The following is a 13885-nucleotide window of genomic DNA, read 5'->3' on the forward strand; positions in this document are numbered from 1 at the left end:
TCTCTCTGACCCTAGTGTCTATACCTGTCTCTCTCTCTCTGACCCTAGTGTCTATACCTGTCTCTCTCTCTGACCCTAGTGTCTATACCTGTCTCTCTCTCTCTGACCCTAGTGTCTATACCTGTCTCTCTCTCTGACCCTAGTGTCTATACCTGTCTCTCTCTCTGTCTCTCTGACCCTAGTGTCTATACCTGTCTCTCTCTCTCTCTCTGACCCTAGTGTCTATACCTGTCTCTCTCTCTCTCTGACCCTAGTGTCTACACCTGTCTCTCTCTCTCTCTCTCTCTGACCCTAGTGTCTACACCTGTCTCTCTCTGACCCTAGTGTCTATACACCTGTCTCTCTCTCTGACCCTAGTGTCTATACCTGTCTCTCTCTCTGACCCTAGTGTCTACACCTGTCTCTCTCTCTCTGACCCTAGTGTCTACACCTGTCTCTCTCTCTCTCTGACCCTAGTGTCTACACCGGTCTCTCTCTCTGACCTTAGTGTCTACACCTGTCTCTCTCTCTCTGACCCTAGTGTCTACACCTGTCTGTCTCTCTCTGACCTTAGTGTCTATACCTGTCTCTCTCTCTGACCCTAGTGTCTACACCTGTCTCTCTCTCTCTGACCCTAGTGTCTACACCTGTCTCTCTCTCTCTCTGACCCTAGTGTCTATACCTGTCTCTCTCTCTCTCTCTCTGACCCTAGTGTCTATACCTGTCTCTCTCTCTCTCTGACCCTAGTGTCTATACCTGTCTCTCTCTCTCTCTGACCCTAGTGTCTACACCTGTCTCTCTCCCTCTCTGACCTTAGTGTCTACACCTGTCTCTCTCTCTCTGACCCTAGTGTCTACACCTGTCTCTCTCTCTCTCTGACCCTAGTGTCTATACATGTCTCTCTCTCTCTGACCCTAGTGTCTACACCTGTCTCTCTCTCTGACCCTAGTGTCAACACCTGTCTCTCTCTCTGACCCTAGTGTCTACACCTGTCTGTCTCTCTCTCTGACCCTAGTGTCTATACCTGTCTGTCTCTCTGACCTTAGTGTCTATACCTGTCTCTCTCTCTGACCCTAGTGTCTACACCTGTCTCTCTCTCTCTGACCCTAGTGTCTATACCTGTCTCTCTCTCTGACCTTAGTGTCTATACCTGTCTCTCTCTCTCTGACCCTAGTGTATATACCTGTCTCTCTCTCTCTGACCCTAGTGTCTATACCTGTCTCTCTCTCTCTGACCCTAGTGTATATACCTGTCTCTCTCTCTGACCTTAGTGTCTATACCTGTCTCTCTCTCTCTGACCCTAGTGTCTATACCTGTCTCTCTCTCTGACCCTAGTGTCTATACCTGTCTCTCTCTCTCTCTCTGACCCTAGTGTCTATACCTGTCTCTCTCTCTCTGACCCTAGTGTCTATACCTGTCTCTCTCTCTCTGACCCTACTGTCTATACCTGTCTCTCTCTCTCTCTCTGACCCTAGTGTCTATACCTGTCTCTCTCTCTGACCCTAGTGTCTATACCTGTCTCTCTCTCTCTGACCCTAGTGTCTATACCTGTCTCTCTCTCTCTCTCTGACCCTAGTGTCTATACCTGTCTCTCTCTCTCTGACCCTAGTGTCTATACCTGTCTCTCTCTCTGACCCTAGTGTCTATACCTGTCTCTCTCTCTCTGACCCTGGTGTCTCCACCTGTCTCTCTCTCTCTCTCTGACCCTAGTGTCTATACCTGTCTCTCTCTCTCTCTCTCTGACCTTAGTGTCTATACCTGTCTCTCTCTCTCTCTCTGACCCTAGTGTCTATACCTGTCTCTCTCTCTCTGACCCTAGTGTCTACACCTGTCTCTCTCTCTGACCCTAGTGTCTACACCTGTCTGTCTCTCTGACCCTAGTGTAACCACCTGTCTGTCTCTCTGACCCTAGTGTCTATACCTGTCTCTCTCTCTGGCCCTAGTGTCTACACCTGTCTCTCTCTCTCTGACCCTAGTGTCTACACCTGTCTCTCTCTCTGACCCTAGTGTCTACACCTGTCTCTCTCTCTGACCCTAGTGTCTATACCTGTCTCTCTCTCTGACCCTAGTGTCTATACCTGTCTCTCTCTGACCCTAGTGTCTACACCTGTCTCTCTCTCTGACCCTAGTGTCTACACCTGTCTCTCTCTCTGACCTTAGTGTCTATACCTGTCTCTCTCTCTGTCTCTCTGACCCTAGTATCTACACCTGTCTCTCTCTCTGACCCTAGTGTCTATACCTGTCTCTCTCTCTCTGACCCTAGTGTCTACACCTGTCTCTCTCTGACCCTAGTGTCTATACCTGTCTCTCTCTCTCTCTGACCCTAGTGTCTATACCTGTCTCTCTCTCTCTCTGACCCTAGTGTCTATACCTGTCTCTCTCTCTCTCTGACCCTAGTGTCTATACCTGTCTCTCTCTCTCTCTGACCCTAGTGTCTATACCTGTCTCTCTCTCTCTGACCCTAGTGTCTACACCTGTCTCTCTCTGACCCTAGTGTCTATACCTGTCTCTCTCTCTCTGACCCTAGTGTCTATACCTGTCTCTCTCTCTCTGACCCTAGTGTCTATACCTGTCTCTCTCTCTCTGACCCTAGTGTCTATACCTGTCTCTCTCTCTCTGACCCTAGTGTCTATACCTGTCTCTCTCTCTCTCTGACCCTAGTGTCTACACCTGTCTCTCTCTCTGACCCTAGTGTCTATACCTGTCTCTCTCTCTGACCCTAGTGTCTATACCTGTCTCTCTCTCTGACCCTAGTGTCTATACCTGTCTCTCTCTCTCTGACCCTAGTGTCTATACCTGTCTCTCTCTCTCTGACCCTAGTGTCTACACCTGTCTCTCTCTCTCTGACCCTAGTGTCTATACCTGTCTCTCTCTCTCTGACCCTAGTGTCTACACCTGTCTCTCTCTCTCTGACCCTAGTGTAACCACCTCTCTCTCTCTCTCTGACCCTAGTGTCTACACCTGTCTCTCTCTCTCTGACCCTAGTGTCTATACCTGTCTCTCTCTCTGACCCTAGTGTCTATACCTGTCTCTCTCTCTGACCCTAGTGTCTATACCTGTCTGTCTCTCTGACCTTAGTGTCTATACCTGTCTCTCTCTCTCTGACCCTAGTGTAACCACCTGTCTCTCTCTCTCTCTCTGACCCTAGTGTCTACACCTGTCTCTCTCTCTGACCTTAGTGTCTATACCTGTCTCTCTCTCTCTGACCCTAGTGTAACCACCTGTCTCTCTCTCTCTCTGACCCTAGTGTCTACACCTGTCTCTCTCTCTGACCCTAGTGTCTATACCTGTCTCTCTCTCTGACCCTAGTGTCTACACCTGTCTGTCTCTCTGACCCTAGTGTCTACACCTGTCTCTCTCTCTCTGACCCTAGTGTCTACACCTGTCTCTCTCTCTGACCCTAGTGTCTATACCTGTCTCTCTCTCTGACCCTAGTGTCTACACCTGTCTCTCTCTCTCTGACCCTAGTGTCTATACCTGTCTCTCTCTCTCTGACCCTAGTGTCTACACCTGTCTGTCTCTCTCTGACCTTAGTGTCTATACCTGTCTCTCTCTCTGACCCTAGTGTCTATACCTGTCTCTCTCTCTGACCCTAGTGTCTATACCTGTCTGTCTCTCTCTGACCCTAGTGTCTATACCTGTCTCTCTCTCTCTGACCCTAGTGTCTACACCTGTCTCTCTCTCTGACCCTAGTGTCTACACCTGTCTCTCTCTCTGACCCTAGTGTCTACACCTGTCTCTCTCTCTCTGACCCTAGTGTCTATACCTGTCTCTCTCTGACCCTAGTGTCTACACCTGTCTCTCTCTCTGACCCTAGTGTCTACACCTGTCTCTCTCTCTCTGACCCTAGTGTCTACACCTGTCTCTCTCTCTGACCCTAGTGTCTACACCTGTCTGTCTCTCTGACCCTAGTGTCTATACCTGTCTCTCTCTCTCTGACCCTAGTGTCTACACCTGTCTGTCTCTCTGACCCTAGTGTCTATACCTGTCTCTCTCTCTCTGACCCTAGTGTCTATACCTGTCTCTCTCTCTCTGACCCTAGTGTCTACACCTGTCTCTCTCTCTCTGACCCTAGTGTCTATACCTCTCTCTCTCTCTGACCCTAGTGTCTACACCTGTCTCTCTCTCTGACCCTAGTGTCTATACCTGTCTCTCTCTCTCTGACCTTAGTGTCTATACCTGTCTCTCTCTCTCTGACCCTAGTGTCTACACCTGTCTCTCTCTCTGACCCTAGTGTCTATACCTGTCTCTCTCTCTCTCTGACCCTAGTGTCTATACCTGTCTCTCTCTCTCTGACCCTAGTGTCTACACCTGTCTCTCTCTCTCTGACCCTAGTGTCTATACCTGTCTCTCTCTCTGACCCTAGTGTCTACACCTGTCTCTCTCTCTGACCCTAGTGTCTACACCTGTCTCTCTCTCTGACCCTAGTGTCTATACCTGTCTCTCTCTCTGACCCTAGTGTCTATACCTGTCTCTCTCTCTGACCTTAGTGTCCATACCTGTCTCTCTCTCTCTGACCTTAGTGTCTATACCTGTCTCTCTCTGACCCTAGTGTCTACACCTGTCTCTCTCTCTCTGACCCTAGTGTCTATACCTGTCTCTCTCTCTCTGACCCTAGTGTCTATACCTGTCTCTCTCTCTGACCCTAGTGTCTATACCTGTCTGTCTCTCTCTCTGACCCTAGTGTCTATACCTGTCTCTCTCTCTCTCTGACCCTAGTGTCTATACCTGTCTCTCTCTCTCTCTGACCTTAGTGTCTATACCTGTCTCTCTCTCTCTGACCTTAGTGTCTACACCTGTCTCTCTCTCTGACCCTAGTGTCTACACCTGTCTGTCTCTCTGACCCTAGTGTCTACACCTGTCTCTCTCTCTCTGACCCTAGTGTCTATACCTGTCTCTCTCTCTCTCTCTGACCCTAGTGTCTATACCTGTCTCTCTCTCTCTGACCCTAGTGTCTATACCTGTCTCTCTCTCTGACCCTAGTGTCTATACCTGTCTCTCTCTCTCTGACCCTAGTGTCTATACCTGTCTCTCTCTCTCTGACCCTAGTGTCTACACCTGTCTCTCTCTCTCTGACCCTAGTGTCTATACCTGTCTCTCTCTCTCTGACCCTAGTGTCTACACCTGTCTCTCTCTCTCTGACCCTAGTGTAACCACCTCTCTCTCTCTCTCTGACCCTAGTGTCTACACCTGTCTCTCTCTCTCTGACCCTAGTGTCTATACCTGTCTCTCTCTCTCTCTGACCCTAGTGTAACCACCTCTCTCTCTCTCTCTGACCCTAGTGTCTACACCTGTCTCTCTCTCTCTGACCCTAGTGTCTATACCTGTCTCTCTCTCTCTGACCCTAGTGTCTATACCTGTCTCTCTCTCTCTGACCCTAGTGTCTATACCTGTCTCTCTCTCTCTGACCCTAGTGTCTACACCTGTCTCTCTCTCTCTGACCCTAGTGTCTATACCTGTCTCTCTCTCTGACCCTAGTGTCTACACCTGTCTCTCTCTCTCTGACCCTAGTGTCTATACCTGTCTCTCTCTCTGACCCTAGTGTCTATACCTGTCTCTCTCTCTGACCCTAGTGTCTATACCTGTCTCTCTCTCTCTGACCCTAGTGTCTATACCTGTCTCTCTCTCTCTGACCCTAGTGTCTACACCTGTCTCTCTCTGACCCTAGTGTCTACACCTGTCTCTCTCTCTCTGACCCTAGTGTCTATACCTGTCTCTCTCTCTGACCCTAGTGTCTACACCTGTCTCTCTCTCTCTGACCCTAGTGTCTATACCTGTCTCTCTCTCTGACCCTAGTGTCTATACCTGTCTCTCTCTCTGACCCTAGTGTCTATACCTGTCTCTCTCTCTCTGACCCTAGTGTCTATACCTGTCTCTCTCTCTCTCTGACCCTAGTGTCTATACCTGTCTCTCTCTCTCTGACCCTAGTGTCTACACCTGTCTCTCTCTCTCTGACCCTAGTGTCTATACCTGTCTCTCTCTCTGACCCTAGTGTCTATACCTGTCTCTCTCTCTCTGACCCTAGTGTCTACACCTGTCTCTCTCTCTGACCCTAGTGTCTATACCTGTCTCTCTCTCTGACCCTAGTGTCTATACCTGTCTGTCTCTCTGACCCTAGTGTCTACACCTGTCTCTCTCTCTCTGACCCTAGTGTCTATACCTGTCTCTCTCTCTCTGACCCTAGTGTCTATACCTGTCTCTCTCTCTCTGACCCTAGTGTCTATACCTGTCTCTCTCTCTCTGACCCTAGTGTCTACACCTGTCTCTCTCTCTCTGACCCTAGTGTCTACACCTGTCTCTCTCTCTGACCTTAGTGTCTACACCTGTCTCTCTCTCTCTCTCTGACCCTAGTGTCTATACCTGTCTCTCTCTCTGACCCTAGTGTAACCACCTGTCTCTCTTTCTCCACAGGCTGCCTCCTCAGACACCCTGCCCCCAGCCGGGTTGTCACACCCTGGGCAGGTGGAGGACTCGGAGGAGGGGGGCGCGGAACCATTAAGGAACAACATAGTAAGACTATGTTTGGCTTGGATTCTAATCGCCTAAAAGATGCTCTAATTCAGCGGTTCCCAAACTTTTTCAATCAGGCCCCCCTTGGGTAATTGGAAATATTTTCGAGCCCCCCCTAACCCGGTCCCCACCTAGATTGATACAATTCATTGTATTGTTACACAAAGGTGAAAAAGGAACACAATAGCCACAAACTGGTTTAGTCTGGTCTTAGAGTACTGGGTCTGGGGAAACACAAAAGTCAAAAACTGCTCTAGATGGCTTGGTCCATCTCGGGAGAAAAGAGAGCAATCAGGTCTTTGTAATCATTTAAATGTGTCTGTTGTCTAGCCAATGTCAAGCTTCAAGTAGAGAAACTGGTTTCATTGTGTGTTTACAACAGGAAATTAGTTTCTATAGCTTTGCCCTAGATATCTGAAGTTTGAATCTTAAATGTAGAAAATGTCTTTTACATATTTAAAAAATATATAATCCCCTCCCATATTATTTCTGCGCCCCCCTGCAGTACCCCCGCGCCCCACTAGGGGGGCGCGCCCCACAGTTTGGGAAACGCTGCTCTAATTGGTTGGATTTGAACCCCCCCCCCCAAAAAACATTCCCATATAGGCTACAGATGCACAATGCACAGACATTGTTTGTCTTCGTACAAAAATACGAATGTGTGCGTCTTATTTATCAAAATCATAGAGGTTAGTTAGATTTTCTAAGGGAACCCCAATTTGAAATCAGGGGATGGGACCGACTCCAAGTTTGGGAATTGCTGCGTTAGAATGATGAGTGTATTGACAGACCCTCCCACCTTCCCTCCCTCCCTCCATCCTTTCCACCTTCCCTCCATCCTTTCCTCCTTCGCTCCTTCCCGTACTCCCTCCCTCTCTCCCTCCTTCCCTCCATCCTTTCTCCCTCCCTTCTCCCCCCCCCCTCCTTCCCTCTCTCCCTCTCTCCCTCCCTCCCTCCTTCCCACAGTTCATGAAGAAGCTTCACATGCAGGAGCGAGCCATAGAGGAGGTGAAGCTGGCCATCAAGCCCTTCTACCAGAAGAGAGACATCACCAAGGATGAATACAAGGAGATCGTACGCAAGGCCGTCCAAAAGGTGCTACATGTTTACATTTTAACGCCTTTATCCCATGGTTCAATGTACGGGAGGGTTTGGGGGGTCTGACCCCCCTAATTAAGACTTGAGTGCCCCGCGGTGGTGTAGCGGTCTAAGCACTGGCCACTAGTGCAAGTTGCCCACCGGGGACTGGGATCGTATCCCAGCTCGCCAGATCCGGATATGGCTGGGGCACACACGGGGAGCGACATATTGGGCGGCCGCTCCCGAGGGCGGTATAGGAGTAGTTCCGGACAAGGATCCGTCGCGCAACACCGCCCCCGTCTGGTGCTGGAGTAACGGTACTGGGCTCGAGGAGCCAGTCAGCTAGTCTGCCTGGCGCCCTCCTCTGGGACTGCCGGCCACGGGGTCGTGCGGCGGATCCTACGCAATAGGCAGGGGATAATTGGATGCTAGGTTGGGTTCAATTGGCTACCAAATTGGGTGAAAAAGGGGATAAAATCTGGGGGGGGGGGGGGGGGGGAAAGACTTGAACCCCCCCAAAAGAGGTAAAAACAACCGGTCGGGGGGGTCGGAACATTTATATATGACGCAATATATTTATATAGCTCACTGCTATATTGCTGAGTGCTGAGCTACGCTGTGCAAAAACCAGTATCTACTGATTATTACCTCCCCCCCCCCCCCCCCCCATCACCACGGCAACAACAAGGTGACACCCCCGATTGCCATTGTATAATTCGCACTCTGCTTTATCCAAAGCAATTTACAACAAGGTATAGCTCATCATTAGTCATCATGTTGTTTCTACTGTATGCAGAAGAATGTGTTGGTCACTCTTTCAATAGGAAAATACAGCATTTACTTGAATCCTTGAAAGGAAAAACATCACCTTTTGTTCTCACAACCTTCATCGTGGACTAGACATAGCAGGGGAGGCTGGTGGAGGTAGAAATCGGAGGAGGGGGCTCATATAACCTTCAGAAGCGTTGTCTTTGCAGGTGTGCCACAGCAAGAGTGGGGAGATCAACCCGGTGAAGGTGGCCAACCTGGTGAAGGCCTACGTGGACAGGTACAAACACGGCCGCAAACACAGGAGGGAAGAGGATGAAGGGAAGAGTCAGGAGGAGACAGAGAATGAGGGAACGGGGGACCCCGAGACCCCCTGAGGAGGAATAAACGACAAGAACAGTCACTCCCCCCCGCCTTCCTCCAGCGCCCCCGCCATCGCCAGAGACTCAGTCATACTCTACTTCTGTTGTTTGTGTGTGCCTCTGTTATCATTTCATATACTGTATATCATGTATGTCTCTAAGGGAGGCTGGTGGAGGTAGAAATTGCAGGACGGGGTTCATTGTAATGCATGGAACGGAATGAGGAACGGTGTCTACCTCCACTGTCTCCCCTCCCTCCAGATGCTCTTCTTTTGTTGATTGGTTTGGTGTGTGTGTGTGTTTACTCAACTCTGTGTGTGTCTGTGTGCGCGCACAAGCATAAGCATGTGTGTGTGTTGGGGGAGGGAGGGAGGGGATGGATATTAAGTTGTCACATTTTGTCTATAGTTGACCACTGTCCCACACATTTCAGAGAGGAGACCTTTTTGTTTCAAAGAATGTTGAAATGTCTTCAAATCAGTGTAGGGCTAGCATGTCCACGTTGACCGCCACTACAGAGTATCTGTTATGATATTATGTTATGTATGTGTGTAGGAGCTCAGTTTACCCAGTTTAACGCCAGTGTGTTGTAAAAGGATCGCCCGGCCTGCTCTCATGTCTCTTACCACAGTCCTGAAAGCTCAGCGTGAGACGTTTACTCAACTCTGTCTTAAAGAGACAGGTCTCAGATACAGGGGGAGGCCGGTGGAGGTAGAAATTAGAGGACGAGATATTGTAATGCATGGAACGGAATGAGGAATGAGGAATGAGTATCAAAACTCATTCCAACCCATGTATTAGCCTACAATGAGCCCCCGTCCTCTGATTTCTACCTCCACTAGCCTCCCCAGCTCAGATACACACCCTCTAATCAGGAGGACCTGAGTTAATATGTGAAGCTGCTGCTGCTTCTACAGGTTAAATGAGTTAGAAGCAGCTGTTTTGGCTTTTAGATATGTATCATGGCAGGTAGTTATCATGTATCATGGCAGGTAGTTATCAGAGGCTGAAGTCCTGGTTTTGAGGTGTGGAGAGGCACATGCCGTCATTAATTCAACAAGGATGTCACCATGAGGAAATTTTTTGTAGAAAAATAATAAAAGAAAGAAAAATAAAACAGGCAAAAAAGATAATCTGATTTTAGATTTTGGTGTAAATAGGTTATAAAATGTACGCCCTTTAGAAGTTGAGTTAATTGCCGATACCGGGAATTATTTTGATTGTGAAGAGTTCTTTGTTTTGTTTTTGTTTGATTTGCTGTATTTTTTGAACTGCCTCTGTGATTTTGTTTGTGGGTGTGATGTACTCGTTGGCCATGGAGTGATGTGACTGTGAGTGGCCTCCGTACTGGTACTCGTGTCCAGTCAAGACTCCCCACGTTTTCTCACGACGTTTCTGTTGACGTCATGTCAGTGCAAGTTTCTCAATCATTGGCTTGATCTGGGGGCTATTCCATCAACGTTGCTAAAGGAAAATCCAGGCTTATTTTCATAAGTCTCATGAGTCTCGCGGGATTTATCAAAAGTAAGCCTGGATTGTCCTTTAGCGACGTTGATGGAATACCCTCCTGAAGTGTCATTGATATCTCACCCATTGGCTACTCACCGGGTTAAAACTGTCTAAGAGACTGCACTTCTCAGTTTATCAACCGACTCTTCGGTTGTTCAATCAGCTTTTGATTGATACCTGATCGAGATCGATCAAGGACGATCAGTTGTGTGCCACGGACCTGTGAACGCTAGCAGCTGCCCTGGAGGATGCCAGTTGAGCAGGGGAGGCTGGTGGAGGTAGAAATCTGATTTCTACCCGTGGTTGCGCCAGTACTTCTGAAGTTTAATGAAAGCCCTACCATCGTCAACCATTTCTCTGTTCTTCTCTTCTCTTCATTTTCAATGAACTATTATTTTATAGTAGATGTAGTATCAAGTGGCCTTTACGTTGTAAGAGCCAGCTGGTCGCAAACACAGTCATGGTCTTGCAGCCCGAATGATGAATGAATGAATGAATGAATGAATGAATGAATGGATGGATGGATGAATGAATGGATGGATGGATGGATGGATGGATGAATGACCAACCTCTGACCTTCAAGCACAGAACGTGTTTCACCCTTTGTATTCTACTTGGTGCTTACTTTATCTGTGGAAGATTTTGGCTGATTGCAGAACTTATTTTCCAGTTGAATAAAACGTGCAATAACTCTTACTACTTTGATACTCATATCAGCATGGTTTTGTACTTTGCCACATATACTGTAGATAACAAACTACTAGCCTTGTTTCTTTTTTTTAAATGTCAACATACATTTTTCGTTGCAAGCTTGTTGCACACATGTCATCAAGTAACGGTTTGGGTATTGTACCAAATGCAAATCATGCCGTCCTTATCTTCTGAAAGTTTTGAGCTTTGTTGAAAAGTGCTTGAAAAAACGTGCTCATACTGTCTGCAATCAGTTGAGCCGGGATCTGTGGAGGTAGAAATCGGAGGATGGGCTCAATGTAATGCATGGAATTGAGGAATGGTATCAAACGGATACCCTTCCATTTATTACAATGAGCCAGTCCTCCGATTTCTTCCTCCACCAGCCTCCACTGGCGGCTGATCTGTGGAGTGAAGAGGTGGGTTGGGGCTGTGGACTGTGGACCCTGTCTGGCTGGATTGGGTATGGCATGGCAAACATGTTCTGGAGTTCTAATGTGTTAAGTTAGTTTTTTTGTTTGTTTTTCTCTTCACTTACTTGGTCATGTAGGGTTAGTGTTTCAACAAGGGAAGGCACAATGACAATACAGTAAACAATAAGAATAAAAGTAAGTAAAAGTTGTCAGAATCTAATTGACGTATTCTGCTAACTTGGTTTAAGAGGAGGCAATGTGATTGAATGGGCAACCATGTTGGAAAAAATGACCTTAGTAGAACAGGACATGACTATTACTGTACCTCTCAAACCGCTGGTGAGACATGGGTATGCATGGGGAGGCTGGTGGAGGTAGAAATTGGAGGACTGGAATGCATGGAACCGATCAGGAATGCTGTCAAACTCGATATTTGATACCATTCCTCATTCCATTCCATGCACTACAATGAGCCTCTGTCCTCCGATTTCTACCTCCACTAGCCTCCCCTGTGACTAATGTTCGCCTATTCTGCTGTGGTGTTTGAGCCAAGGGGCCGAGTCTCAAAAGTCTTTCTTCTCATTGGTAGACTTTGCACCAATGGGTCATGAGAAGGAGGTGAGGATTGAAGACATGAAATGAAGGAAAGACTTTTGAGACTTTGTTTTATGGTGTAACTGAGACAATGGAGAGGGGGGGGGGGGGGGTTGTCTCCTCCTTTTTCCCCCAGCAGCTGTCTAACACCTGTCTGGAACACCTGTCTGGAACACCTGTCAACTGTGTAAACAAGCTGCCTGTACTGTATGAAACTGCAGACCTCCTGTATGGTACTAGAGCTTCCACACAATTCATTGTAAATAGTTTTTTTGTATTTAATAATAAAATATACTGTTAACATTTGTCTTTGCTGTCTCTCTGATTGACTGTTGAGAAACGACCCAATGAATGCAAAATCAACTACATTGCCCGGTGTAAGTAACGGGACAGTGAAGCATTTTTCTCTTCTTTTGGCTCTACACTCCAAAGGTTGGGACCTCTATGAGGTTTAAGTAGAGATTCAAAACTTTAATATGATGGTATTTGTGTACAGAAATTACAACACTTTTTTAATGCAGAATTATTATAATATAACAAATTATATATTTCAGGGTACCCAAAAGTCATGGGACAATTGGCTTGACAGGTGTTCTTGGTAAGTCAGGTGTGTTCTGTCACATGGTTTGTGCTGGCATAAGGGAGCTTTCAAAGCAGTATTGATTCTAGGTTCTGGATTTGCTGTTGGAGTTTGCTATTGGTGTCTGTAAACATGAGGACAATGAAAGTCAAGGAAACCATTATAAGGCTGGAAAATCGGAAACAATTATCAGAAACAGCCAAAACCTTAGGCATGCCAACATCAACAGTTTGGAAAATCTTTCAAAAGAAACAAAAGCACTGATGAGCTCAGCTATCGCAAACAGGCTTCCACGGTGGATGAACAAAGCTTGCTCACCATAATTAAGAAAACCCCTAACACAACTGTCCCACAGATCAGGAACATGGCAGAATGTAGGTGTGAATGTGGCAGAGACTACCATCTGCAGAATACGTCATGAGCCACACTACAGACACTTCTCTGCAAGGTGCAAACCACCTAGTTATGCTCAAAAAGGATGGTCAGGTACAGTTTGCTAAAAAGTACCTTAAAAGCCTGCAGATGTCTACAACAAGGTAGGCTACTGTGGACAGATAAAATGAATATTATCATGGACCAGAGTGATTGCAAGCAATGTGGTAGGTTTGTGTATCCTGAAATAGGGGGACCACACATAAAAAGTGGTGTAAATTCTGAATGGTGAAACCAATATGCACACAAATACCATCGACAACAAAAGTTGAGAATCTCTACTGTTTGATCCTTAAAATCCAAAATAACTGTATTTCCTGAAGTATTTCCAAAGACATTCTCTTAGTATTGAAATCTGTCATTGAAAATATTCAGGTAAGTATTAAACAGGATATCACATCCACTTTGACCTAGAAAGACTTATTTTAATTATCAAACTGACCCATTCCTCTGGTATCACAGAACAACTTTTATATAATTACTGCCAGTAGTCAAGGCCTGGCAGTAATTAAAAGGAGGTTGATTACCTACAGTAAAACTGGGCAGTAAACTAAAGGCCAGTCATGGCAGCTACAGTATCTGACAGAGTCTGTTTGTTGCAGCAGAGTGGTGGATAGATGAACACAGAAAGTCTGTAAATTTGTGTTCACGTGTACATTCCCTAGCTCAGTGAAACCTTTTATTCCTCACAGCCTGTTTCCCTCTAACAAGCCATTTAATTGGTTAACTCACAAACTGCCAAAGAATTCTGGAACACTCACCAGAGTGCTGAGTGTTCTATGTGGTGTTTACATTGATTGAGCAGAGGCATTGGGTCCCATCTTTAGAGCTGTTGGCACTTTATGTCTTTGGTGTAACTTGGCCAGGGGCCACAGCCCCAAACCTCTTGATCCCAATGTGTTTCTATGCTGTGTTGCAATGTATAGCGCCTCATAAATCCTTATCAGAGAGATAAAGGCAGAGACTAT

The 13885-nt window shown here is 47.0% G+C and overlaps 1 protein-coding gene across 1 annotated transcript in view; it reads left to right on the plus strand.

The window, feature by feature from the left end:
• Positions 1 to 9663, plus strand: part of phrf1 (PHD and ring finger domains 1) — a gene marked incomplete at its 5' end in the record, with an annotated part of 30205 nt that extends 20542 nt beyond the window's left edge. The window contains 3 exons of the mRNA XM_080544625.1: positions 6391 to 6489; positions 7456 to 7584; positions 8547 to 9663. Of these exons, the coding sequence (XP_080400751.1) occupies positions 6391 to 6489; positions 7456 to 7584; positions 8547 to 8714 (396 nt within the window). The 3' untranslated portion in view covers positions 8715 to 9663. The remainder of the gene's footprint in view (positions 1 to 6390; positions 6490 to 7455; positions 7585 to 8546) is intronic.
• Positions 9664 to 13885: the final 4222 nt, after the last annotated feature.

This window comes from Nansenia antarctica (assembly GCF_963989245.1).
Source record: "Nansenia antarctica genome assembly, chromosome: 14".
NCBI lineage: Eukaryota > Metazoa > Chordata > Actinopteri > Argentiniformes > Microstomatidae > Nansenia > Nansenia antarctica.